We start from the raw sequence: 12715 nt of genomic DNA, 5'->3' as shown, positions 1-12715 counted from the left end.
GAGATAACGAAATACAGTACTGTATGAAAAGCTTTTCATACATTGCTCTCCAAGGTTTATCATGTTGATACTCCTTTCAAGCATTATTATCAATCTCCTATCCTTGCACTACAGCTGGAAAAAGAGCCCGAGCAAGCAGGTAACCTGATCCCGTTCACCAGGTGAGTCCTGGATGGAGGTGGCAACTACCGTACCAGGAGCAAAACATCCCAGGAGATTTGCATTAGCCCTCGGTACGAGAACAGTGTCTTTTTCCTCACCCCAGCGACGCTAAATTCCCGAGGGCAGCGGACTCGGTTCCAACCCTGCTCGCCTCAGTCTCTCTGAGCGTCCTGCACGCAGTAGGCGTCTAATAAATGCAATCTGCGGTGCACGGACAAAAGCTCTGCCTTAAGTGGGCAGGACACTAAGCCCCTCCCGGTGCCACAGAGCTCCGCGCCGCCACTTTGTTCTTTTGCCCTCTCTCTCCCCCAAGTTCTGTGTGGGACCCTCGGCTGCAGCGAGCACCGCCCCCCACCGCCAGAGCCCAGGCCCGCCCGGGCTCCGCGCCCCCGCGCCCCGGGCACCCTGCGCGCGCCCGCCCAGGCCCCGCCCCTCCGGCCCCGCCTCCCGTCTCCTCCCCGCCCCTCGGAGCCGACGAGTGGCGGCGGCGGCCCCAGGACCCGGCTCCCTCAGACAAGAGGGCGGGTGGAGGAGGAAGCGGCCGAGCCCCGAGTCTCGCTCCGGCGCCGCCGAGCACCGCCCGCCTCGGCCGAGCAGCGCCGTCGGCTCCTGGGCCTCGCCGAGCCGAGGGAAAGGCGGAGGCGGCTGCGTGCGGGCGGCGGGGGCGCGGGCGGAGGCGGCGCGGCCGGCCGCGGCTGCCGCTTTGTTGTGCGGCCCGGGCCGAGGAAGGAGAAGTGGGAGGAGGGGGGAGCTCGGCGTCCCGCTCCCTCCGCGGCTCATGGCGACGACGCTCGGCACATCCGGGACCCTCCGGCCGTGGCGGCCGCGGCGCCGGCTGCTCGGGCCCCAGCCCCGGCCGCTGTGGTGACTCCGCCGCGCCTCGCCGTCGCCCCCGCCCCGCCCGCCGGCCCCGGGCCCCGCGCCGCGGCCGCAGCGCCGCCGCCGCCGCCGCCCCCGCCGCCGGGGACATGTCTAACCCTGGGGGCCGGAGGAACGGGCCCGTCAAGCTGCGCCTGACAGGTGAGGGGGGCGGCGGGAGCCGGGCCGGGGCAGCCGTGGGGTGGGCGAACCGGCGGGGGGTGCCTGTGGCCTTGGGAAGGGCTAGGGTCGTGATCAATGGTGAGTTGGGGGTCGGGGACGTGGGAAGGCCTAGTTCAGGGGGAGTAATGGCAAAACCACTCGCCCTTGTGGGGAAATTCTTTAAAAAACCGACGGTGTCTCGGGGGTCTTTTGTTGAGGGAGGGCTGCTCCGGTTGGAATCGCAGGAGGAGTGGAGGTCGGAAAGCCTTGGCCGAGGAGCACGACTCTCTCCCGGGCCTCGGGGAGCAACCCCTGGGTTGCTGCCCAGGTGGGGTCGTCGGGGGGGATGAGGAGCTCCTGTGGCGGGGATTATTGAATCCGGTGGCTGACTGCGCGCAGTAAACACTCCTTAAAGATGGAGCGCTTAACGGGAGGGGGTGTGTGTGGGTGTGTGTGTGTGTGTGTGTGTGTGTGTGTGTGTGTGTGTGTGTGTGTGTTCGTTCCCTGCTTGTTAACTTGTTCGCCCACTTATGCCCGCGTGCAAAACCTTCATTCTCTGCCGCCAGCCACAGCAGCTGGTGCCGCACACCTGAAACGCACGACTCGGGGACGGGTGGAGACCGAGGTGGATGATTTTCCGGTGTGTCCGCCTGATCGGATGACTCCGGCTCATTGTACACTCTGTGTTTTGGAAGTGTTTGATTGTAGGGTAGCATGTTTTGGGTTGTTCCTTGTAGGCCGCAGAACTTGTGTCTCACTTCTAACTCCAGACCTGCTTTGAAAACACACTTTTTTTTTTTTTTTTTTTTTTTTTTTTTTTTTTTTGGTGGACATTTCTAAGTATGTGCTCATACAGACTTGCAAGCGAAGTTTTCTCCCTCCCCACCTCCTCCCCTTCCCTTTTCTAAATGGAAAAGAATGTCTGGAGGGGTTGCTAGGTAGGAGGCTTCTCTCTTACAGAGTGCTTATGATTCCAAGTGCATTAAATCTTTGACATTACAGGTACACTTTGCTTACACAGTGCCGTTTTCGGTATTCTTACATGGTCGTGTCCCCCCATTTTAAGGACAAAATTATTTTTGATTTGAAAAGTGGAATTGAAATCAGTGTAATTATTCTGGTTTTACCATTCACTAAGTTATCCACATCGATGTTCGAATGTGTGGTGAGAAAGATGGTTTTTCTTAAAGGTCTGGGTGTGTGTGTGTGTGTCTTTCTTTGTGTGTGTAAGAATAAACTGTAATTATGTTTGCCTACAGTGGACGTAGAGATTTATATGGACTAATTTTGTAATTGAATGCTTGTGTGTCACATCCCAGTCCACTGGCTGAACTTTACAGATAAAAACTTGCAGTGAACTTGGTTTTTGAGAATTTAGCCTGACTGTAAATTGGCTGCAACTTAAAAAATACATTACTTTTATGACAGTGTTACTTTTCCTAGGGAAAATTGCAAAGAATCATTAACTGAGTTGCTCTTTAAAAAGAATTTTTTTTTAACGTTTATATTTGAGAGACAGAGACAGAGGGTGGGCAGAGAGAGGGAGACACAGAATCTGAAGCAGGCTCCAGGCTCTGAGCTGTCAGTACAGACCCCGACGCGGGGCTCGAACTCACAAACCGTGAGATCATGGCCTGAGCCGAAGTCAGACAGTTAACCAACTGTGCCACCCAGGTGCCCCTTCAGTGAGTGGTTCTTAATGGAAAACCTGGATTGGGGATTCCCCGCCCCCCTCCATTTCCCCCATTCAGTTTCCTTGTTTTCTTATGAAACCTTTATTAGGGATCTTTGTTGCTTTAGAGTTTATCCACAGCTGTTCCTCTGTAGACCCAGTGCTGTGTCAGTGATCATGGGAAGAACCTGTGATTCCAGGTGTGCAGAAAGCATCAGAAATAGGCTGTTGGCCATTTACTTCTTTGCAGGCTATATGCATAATGAGAAAATGAGGGAGAAAACAGGTATTTTAATTTTTTAAAATGAGTTTGAGATTTTTTACTGTGACTCAGTAGATCTTAAAGTGTTTATCTGTGGTTTCCTTACAGCCTATGCTACATTATAAGAATTCGTGAGTTCACTTAGGAGAAAAGATGACACTTCTTTTTTGCGGGGGAGAGGACACATTGGACTAAATTTGTAGAGTGATTTTGTATTTTTAGATTTTTCTGAGGAATATTAAATACACTGTGTCCCCTTGATTGTAAAAACAGTTGGAGGTACTCTCAATTTTTTAAAACCATTGGGAATTTGTCTCTGTCATATTTCAAGAAAAAACTGTTCAAATAATAAAAACATTGCCCTCTACTTTTTGGTTACATTTGGTGGATTCTCTTCTGTTTTGCCAGGAAAGTTAACTTCTATTTTTTTCATTTTAGTCCATTTACAAATTAGATGGTATAGATTTTAACAAATAGATTTCAAGAGCTGGATTCAATTAGCAGCTTTTTAGGACATAAACATTAAAGGGTTAGATGGAAAAGATTGTTTTGACTGACTGGATAAATGACAGGGCTGTGTTTGATGTGCGTCCAGGAATTGGTCTGGAGCTGGTGCCCAACTTTTCAGTCCATCTTGAGAAGCCAAATAAAATATTTAACCTAGGCCTCGTTTTGTTTAAAAAAAAAAAAAAAAAAAAAGGTTGATTCTTTGTTAAGACCTTAAGAAATGTTTGGCATACCTTTAGACTAAGTGTTTAATAGTTTGTTTAGATCCGGGTTCCCTAATAGAGGAAGATCACTAAAAAAAATTAAAAAGTCACATCCCAGAGTGGATTTTTATTTGGTTTATAATACACTTGGGCTGTAAGATGCTTTAAAATTATTGTTCTTTGCTTTAAGTCAGTACCATACTAGTATTTTAAATTTATAGAGTGCCTTTGATTCCAAGGTGCTTTATGAACTGTACTTACTCAATTATATCTTTAACATAGAGCTGTCTCTTTCCTGAAAGGTGTAAACAATTTTTGCCTGATGACGTGCATGCACACGCACGCATACACATGCTCTCTCTCTCCCTCCCTCCCTCACTCACTCACTTGCGCGCGCTCTCTCTCTCTCTCTCTCTCTCTCTCTCTCTCTCTCTCTCTCTCACACACACACACACACACACACACACACACACACACACACACACAAACTGAAGAAGAAATATTTGAATCACGAGATCTCTGCCCATGACAGATATTATACTTTCCCCTGTATTAGTCCTTAGCCCACAATCACCTAGTGAACTGTTTGGTATTTTTGGTGCTAAGAAGGTAGGGTTAATTGAATCCCACATTTGAGATTCCTCAGGCCATTGGTGGTTAAAATCTGATTTGGTTCATCAAGTTACTTCGGTTCTTATGACACATTAACACTTAATCATTAAAATGGGCTGTATGGTAAAGCTACCAATTTCAACTATTTCTATAGAACATTGGTTAGAAAATGTAAAATTTGTGTACATGATACTTATGAATATCTGATACAGGCTTTTCTTACAATGCTTTGGATAGAAAATATTATTTGTATTTAGTTACTATAAAAAATTTGGGGCAATTTTTTTTATATCATTGATGTTTTTGAGAACCAAAGACTCAAAAAAGCAGTTTAGTATAATTTCTAATATTTAAGTGTCTTAGATATGGAGAAATAACTGACTTACTTCTCCAGAACGTATATTGCAAACCTTTTTGTAATTTAAATGTTTTTATATGCAGTTCCTCATGTTATTAATTTATAAAACCCTTGGAAGTAATGAGGTTAACCCTGTGTGTAGCTTGAGGAAAATCAACATTAAAAGTCTCAGTTTAGATATGCTGGTATCTTAGTATTGTTTTATTGTATATTTTATTGATTCAAGGCCTTAAAAATTACAACTTGAATTGTGTCTCATGGGTTTCTAATTAAGGGTGCTTGTAATTTGAGTGTCCCCATTTTATTTTCTTGGTTTCTGAGGTAGCTTAAGCTCCTGACTTTTCTCTTAAGTTACCTCTTCTAGTCTAACACTCAGACATGCAGTTGAACCTGTGTAGGTGCCTCATGTAGTTTGGTTTGCATTGGTGAGTAAAGGGTGTTTTAATCATGGATTCTACTTTTTTCCTGTTGGTGGAACTGTAACTATCATAATATATACTAGCATGTCTTTTATTTAGCTTATTTATCATTTAGCATGTAACTCAATTTTCAAGGTAAATGAAGGGCCACACTTTAGGCACACAAGATTTCTATTGTCGCCATTTTTGATGTCTTTTGAAGATTTTGAAGGTTTTCAAAAGTTGTAATATGTCCTACTTTTTTCATGTAGACCATATTTAACAGAACTTAATGTTTTATTCATGATTTGGTATCATTATGAATATAAATTATGGTATTGTAATGTGTAGTATGAGGATATCATCATGGTGTATACAGAGAACTGTTTGACCCTGGCTACATGGCAGTATGTTGTTTAACCCCATTCTTACTACTTTTTCTCTTTTTGGTCTCGTTTTTTGTTTACTGTTACTTTCTCTGTTCTAAGAAGGCTAGACCCTTGAAATACACTGTTGTAATCAGCATTGTGTGTTTCTGTATGACTGACATATATTAAATGCTTATTAAGTGCCAGACATTGTACCAAGTTTATATCTTTTATCACTTTTAATTCTCCAAGAGGTAGCTCCAAGAGGTAGGAAAAAACTTGGAGAGGTTAAGTACATGTCAGAATCCCAAGTTGTCTGTCTAGAGAGCCTGTTACAAACGTCTAAGATTTTGTGTGGAAAAATAAAATATACATTCCATTTATTTGGAATTACCCTTGCCCTTGAGATTCTGGCTCATCTTTTAAGGTTCAACTCAAAGCTTACCCTTCTCCCTAGAACTTTCCTTGACCTGAATTGGCCTTTCCTCTGTGACTAAGAGGCTCTTCCTCTAGTGTCAGACCCAGCTCACTGAAGGGCATTTGTTGTTTCTATGCTGTCAGCTCTGGGAAGCCAGAGTCTTTGTTTCGGCTTGGATTGAGGGTTTTTGGCATTTTATTGAATGAACACTGGAGGCGTAGAAGTATTTCTCTGTCATTCTATATGTGTTCTTTGTGGCTAATGCACTAGGTATGAGTGGCAAGAGTTGAGGCTATAGACAGGGACCAACCCATTTAGGAACTTGTTATATTTTGCCAAGTTTTTTTTTTTTTTTTTTTTTAGGAGGAAGGATTGTAAGCTTTCATATCTTTGATGTTTAGAAACATTATTCTTGGGTGGTGCTTGGGTGGCTCAGGTCATGATCTCATGGTTTGTGAGTTCGAGCCCTGTATTGGGCTCGGGCTGACAGTGCAGAGCCTGCTTGGGATGCTCTCTGTCCTTCTCTCTCTGCCCCTCCCCCACTTGCACTATCTCTCTCTATCTCAAAATGATACACTTTAGAAACATCAATCTTGAGGCAATGGGATGATGGGAACTCTGAAGACTGCTTTTAGGATAACCAGTTAAGAGGATGCTACAAAACTGGTTCTTCTTTTTTTCTTGTTCTAATTTTTGTTTCTAAATTTTTATTACCGATTATTGCCCTAAACATCTTGGTGTAGATAACTTTTTTTTAAGGATTATTTTTCTAGGATATTTCCATAGAAAGAGTGCTTTGCGTTAAAGAGTGTGAATCTTTTGTTAAGTTCTTGATAAATTTTTCCTCATGCTGCTTCCTGTAAGAATTGTGCCTGTTTAGGGAAGCAATGAATAAATAAACATACATTTTTATAGTACTGTTGCAAGCATTGGCTCTTGTTTTTAAAATTTTTTGCTAATTTCATGGAATACAGTATTTAAACATTAACTTGTGAAGTTGAATATTTTCCTGTTTATTATATTTATTTTTGTTGACTTGTTTGGCCTTTTCCTACTTGTCTGTTAGGGCCTTCGTATTTTTCTTAATGATTTGCCTGAGAATTAAAAAGATGTTAATTTGTTGTTATATTTGCTACAAACATTTTCCCCAGTCTGTTATTTGACTTTTAATTCTGGCCATTTTTGGACATGCACAAATTTGTTGTTTTAGTTAGGAGTCAAATCTGTTCAACTTTTCTTTTGTTTTTCTTATTCTATTATTTGGAAGGCCTTTTCCGTTAAGAAGTTTAGTAAGTATTTAAGTACATTTTATTTTAGTGTTTCTAAAAAATGGTTTAGGAAGATATTCCTTCCCCCCACCCCCGCCCCCAGTTTCTGTTTAGTCATCTCATCATTATTTATTAACTAATTCTTCCTCTTCACAGTGATGTGCTATCTTTTTAGTTATGTTAAATTAGTTATAATAGAGTCAGGTTATCTCTTGTTCACTGCCATACTCTTTTCATTATTATAGCTTTATAATTTAGTTTAATACGCTCATTGTGATGGATTTTTTTTTTTTTTTTTTTTTTTTTTTTTTTTTTTGCTATTTTTACTTATTTGCTCTTCCACATGAATATTAAACTTGTCAGGTTTAAGAAGAAATTTCCTTGGTGTTGTAATTAGAATTGCCTTGCTTTGGAGGGAAAAAGAGGCATTTAAGTGTACTTAATTTCCTTCCTAGGAGGACGCTATTATTTTACATTTATTTAAGCTTTTGTCTGTATTGCTCAGGACAGTTCAGGTATTTTCTATGTTTGAATGTAATTCCAGCTAATTTATATTTGTGACATTTTCATTGTATTTTCTAATTTTAGTTATTATATTTAGGAACACAGCAATAGGTATTTTGCTTGATTAGAGCAATTTTGTTGCAAGCTAATCCTGTTAGTATTTCACTGAATGCTAGTTTTCTGGGTATGAGTACTTGGCATTTTTTACAGTAAAATATTTACATTTAAAACATTTCTTTTGAACTTTTCCACTAATGTATAATTAATTGAACAAAAAGAGGAATTTTATGTTTGTTTTAGAATAGCTTCTGAAGGCTTGAACTGCTCTTTTTTTTTTTTTTTAAGGAGGTTCCAGGCTGGGTGCAGGGCTGGAACTCACAACTCTGAGACCAAGATTTCAGTTGATACCAAAAGTTGGATGTTTAACCGACTGAGCCACCCAGGCAGTCCTGGCCTACTTTTTTAAAAACCACATTTGATACGCTAAGAAGTATTGATGTGTATCTTAAGTTTAACAGTTTGATTTCTTACTAAAAATTGACAGCAGACATAAAACTCAAGTTTTAAAATGAATCTTGGGGCTCCTGGATGGCTCATTTGGTTGAGTTGGACTCAACTCAAGGGTAGGTCGGTTGGACTCTTGATTTGGCTCAGGACGTGATCTCCCAGTTGGTGGGATTGAGCCCCCAGTCAGGCTCTGTACTGACAGTGTGGAGCCTGCTTGGGATTCTCTCTCCCTTTCTCTCTGCCCCTCCCTTGCTTGCACTCTCTCTTTCTCAAAATAAATAAACATTAAAACAAAGCAAAACAATAAATAAAATAAGTCTTGATGATAATGAATCTAATAGTACCTAAAATGTTAGGTAGGATTTAACTACATAAATTGCACAAAGGTTATTTTTCCCAGAAAGTTTCCTTATGCCCCTTCACAGCCAGTCTCCTCCTATCCCCAGTCCTTGACAACAACCACTTTACTTTCAGTCACTAGGGTTTTGCCTTTTCTAGAATTTTAGGTCAGTGGAATCCTACAGTATGTAGTCTTCTGGCCCAGACCGCTTTCACTTACCATAGTGCTTTTGAGATCCATCCATCTTGTGTATCAGTTGTTTGTTTCTTCTTATTCCTGAGGAATGTTGCATTGTGCATGTATGGCTGATTTTGTTTGTCCATTCACAAATATCCACAGATATTTGTTCTTTCCAGTTTTTGGCCGTTACAAATAAAGCTGCTGTGACCATTCTCTTTGCGCGAACATGTTTTAATTTCTCTCCAGTAAATGATTAGGGTTGTTGGGTCATATGGTAAATATGTGTTTAACTTTTAAAAAAATCTGCTAAAGTGATTTTCAAAGTTGTGCCATTTCCAGCAGTGACGCGTAAGAGTTCCAGTCGCTCCCAATCCTCGCTAACACTTGAACACGTACTATTGTCGTCTTTGGTTTTAGCCATTCTCATTGATGTGTAGAGAGATTTCACTGTAGCTATGATTTTAATTCCCTTATTGACCTGCAGGGTTCAGCATCTTTTCATGGACTTACTTGCCATCTGTTTATCTTTGGTGAATATCTGTTCAAATATTTTGCTCATAATTAAAAATTTTTTTTCATTAAGTTGTGAGATTTCTTTTTGTATTCTGGATACAAGTCCTTTATCAGATATGCGTTTTGTGAATATTTTCTTCTGATTTGGGGCTTTCCCCCAATAGTGTTTCAAAAAGCAGAAGTTTTGAATTTTGATTGAGCCCAGTTCATCAAGTTCTCATTTATGATTCATGCTTTTTATGTCCTAAGAAATTAAAAAAAATTTTTTTTAATGTTTATTTTTGAGAGAGAGACAGAGACACAGAGCATGAGTGGCGGAGGGGCAGAGAGAGAGGGAGACACAGAATCCGAAGCAGGCTCCAGGCTCTGAGCCGTCAGCACAGGGCCTGACGCAGATCTTGAACCCATGAACTGCCAGATCATGACCTGAGCTGAAATCAAAGAGTCGGACACTTAACCGACTGAGCCACCCAGGCACCTCATAAGAAATCTTTTCTTAATCCACAGTCCTAAAAGTTTTCTCCTGTATTATAATTTTAGCTTTTACATTTACATCTGTGGCTTTTCTAAAGTTAATTTTTAAATATGATGTGAGAGGTAATGGTCAAGGTTTTTCCCCCCCCATATGGGTATCTGATTTTCCTGGTGGCACTATATGTTCACATACCTTTGTTTCTTCCATTGCATTGTCCTGGCACCTTGGCTGAAAATCAGTTGACAATATATATGTAGATCTATTTCTGGACTCTGTTCTGGTTCTTTTAGCTATAATTCTTTTGTTTTTTGTTTTTGTTTTTAATTTGAGAGGGGGAGGTGAGGGAGGGGAAGAGGGAAAGAGAGAATTCCAAGCAGGCTCCACGCTCAGCACAGAGCCCAGTGTGGGCCTTGATCCCACAACCCTGGGATGATGATCTGAGTCGAAATCAAGAGTGCAGCGCTCAACTGACTGAGCCACCCAAGCGTCCCACTTTTTGCTGTAATTTTGTCCTTTCTAAGTTTATCATTTATGAGCCACACTTTCTTGATAACTATAGCTTTAAGTCTTCTGATTTCAAACAATGATTAAAAAGTTTTTCATAGACATTTTGATAACAGTTTAATAAGCATAATTGAGTCTTTAATTTAGAATTTTATAATGTGTTGGAGCCATTATTTCATTTACTCAACCAACAAATATTTATCAATTTCTTGACGTTTGTAGGCATTGATTATTTTTATTATATAGTACCATGAATGGAGATGTAAGAAATCAGAATAAACTTAGATTAGGGTCTGTATTTTTCTCCTGAAAATTTCTGTTATGGACTTTTAAAAAATTTATTATTTTAGAGCTTGAGTGGCAAAGAGGGACAGAGAGAGAGAATCTTAAGCAGGCTCCATGTTCAGTGCAGAGCTTGACACAGGGCTCAATCCCATGACCCTGGCATCATGACCTCAGCCGAAATCAGGAGTTGGATGTTCAACTGACTGAGCCACCAAGGTGCCCCTAATTTATAACTATTTTATTTCTTACTGATTGAAGTGAATTGCAACAAGTGTGAATTAACAAGGGATGCCTATTTATGAGTTATCAGCCCCTTCAGATCATTTTTGGGAAAAAGTGGCATAAAAAGAATAAACATAAAGAATGGAGCAATAGAAAGGAAATGACATATTGTTACAAGCGTGTTGGGTTCTGGGTATTTTTCGGGTTGCATTATATTATGAGCAAGTATTTTCTGCAAGACCAAGAAAGTTAATTTTATTAAAATCTAAGCCGACTTTTTTATTTGACCATAATACATTCTTAGGAACTGTCACAAAACAGACATCCATAATGTAGATCTTATTTACTCTGTAAGATATACTTGGTAATTTTTGGGAGGCAGTTGGAATGTTATAGAAAGACTATAGAACTTGCAGGCAGAAAATTTAGGTTTAGATCCTAGTTAGGCCACTGATAAGCTTTATGCCTTTTATCACCTACTTTCTTGGTGCCTGTGCTTTTAGTTTTAAGGGCATGCTTAAAATGATAATATTACTTATTTTAAGATTCTCCTGGGTGAGAAGTATGTGAAAAATACTGTTCAAGTTGTAAAGTGTTAATGAATTTTGTCATTTTTGACCAAAGACTTTTAAAAATAAGTTAGTCATCGGGTTCCTGGGTGGCTCAGTTGATTGGGTGTCCGACTTTGGCTTAGGTCATGATCTCACGGTTCCTGAGTTTGGGCCCCGCTGTTGTGCTCTGTGCTGATAGCTCAGAGTCTGGAGCCTGCTTCGGATTCTGTGTCTCCCTGTCTCTCTGACCCTCCTCTGCTCATGCTCTGTCTCCCTCTCTCTTAAAAAGTAAATAAACATTAAAGTTAAAAATAAAAATAAATTAGTCATAACCAATTATACGCTGTTATCTGTAGGAGCAAGTACAACATTAATAAGGATTAATATAGGTTTCTATTTAATTGATATCATGTCTTATGGGCATAGATGTCTTGTATACCTTGGGGGTGCCCAGTATATCAAAGAAGTCATGTAGTTAGATTAGCCACTGTGTTATAACTTTTGTCATTAACTCATATTGTGAACATTTAGGCAATTAACTGTGTTCTCTTCCCTCCCCTGTACCTATGGTGAAAAGTAGAAGAGCTTTGGAGAATAGTTTGAATAGTTCAGGGTTTTTGGAGGTGGCGGAACTGTGTGGATCCAAATCCAGTCTTTAATGACTTAATACATTTATTTCCCTGTAGTTTGCTGGTACTTTCAAGAATGGCTTGTAGTTTCACCTCTTGTCAGTAGGTGGGGATATTTCGGCACAGGTAGATGTCAGGCTGAGTTAAGACCTATAAAACTGAAACCTAAAGTCCAAATGAATGTACTTGAAATAAATGGAGATGGAGAATTAGAATCTATCATGAGTGACACTGGCATATTTTAGGATGAACTTTATTTTATTTTTTAAAGTATTCTGAGAGAGAGCATGCGCACAAAGGGGTGGGAGGATGGGGCAGAGAGAAGAGAGAATCCCAAGCTCCATGCTGTCAGCCAAGCTGTACTGGGGGCTCGATGTCACTAACCCTGAGATCGTCACCTGAGTGGAAATCAAGAGTTGGACACTTAACTGAGCCACCCAGGTACCCCTAAGGTAAACTTTCTTATATAAACTGTATGCTACATGTGTTGTAGGAACAGATACAAAAATTCTTTTTGTTATATTAGAATTGCAAACAGTAGTTAATTCGGTTTTCATTTTTTGTGTATGATCTTATGTCATCAGGCTTTAAATATAACTATTTCCCTAGTGAACAAAGAAAACTTATTGGTTGGTCCGATTATTCAGAATCATACGAATTTAATACTATAAGGTTAAATTTTTTAAAAATTGAATTTTGGGAATTTTGTAAAGGAAGAAGTATGAGAATTTTTTTTAAAATTTAAGAAAAGTAAAAT

The 12715-nt window shown here is 40.6% G+C and overlaps 1 protein-coding gene across 2 annotated transcripts in view; it reads left to right on the top strand.

Moving 5' to 3' along the window:
* The first annotated feature begins 1069 nt into the window (after positions 1-1069).
* The window catches only part of SMURF2 (SMAD specific E3 ubiquitin protein ligase 2), a 116628-nt gene continuing 104982 nt past the window's right edge, over positions 1070-12715 (top strand). For both annotated transcript variants that reach the window (XM_042967679.1, XM_042967678.1), the window contains exon 1: positions 1070-1182. In XM_042967679.1, the coding sequence (XP_042823613.1) occupies positions 1131-1182 (52 nt within the window). In that variant the 5' untranslated portion in view covers positions 1070-1130. The remainder of the gene's footprint in view (positions 1183-12715) is intronic.

The sequence above is a fragment of the Panthera tigris genome, chromosome E1, assembly GCF_018350195.1.
Source record: "Panthera tigris isolate Pti1 chromosome E1, P.tigris_Pti1_mat1.1, whole genome shotgun sequence".
NCBI classification, from domain to species: Eukaryota; Metazoa; Chordata; class Mammalia; order Carnivora; family Felidae; genus Panthera; species Panthera tigris.
This window is presented reverse-complemented; position numbering and strand designations above follow the sequence as displayed.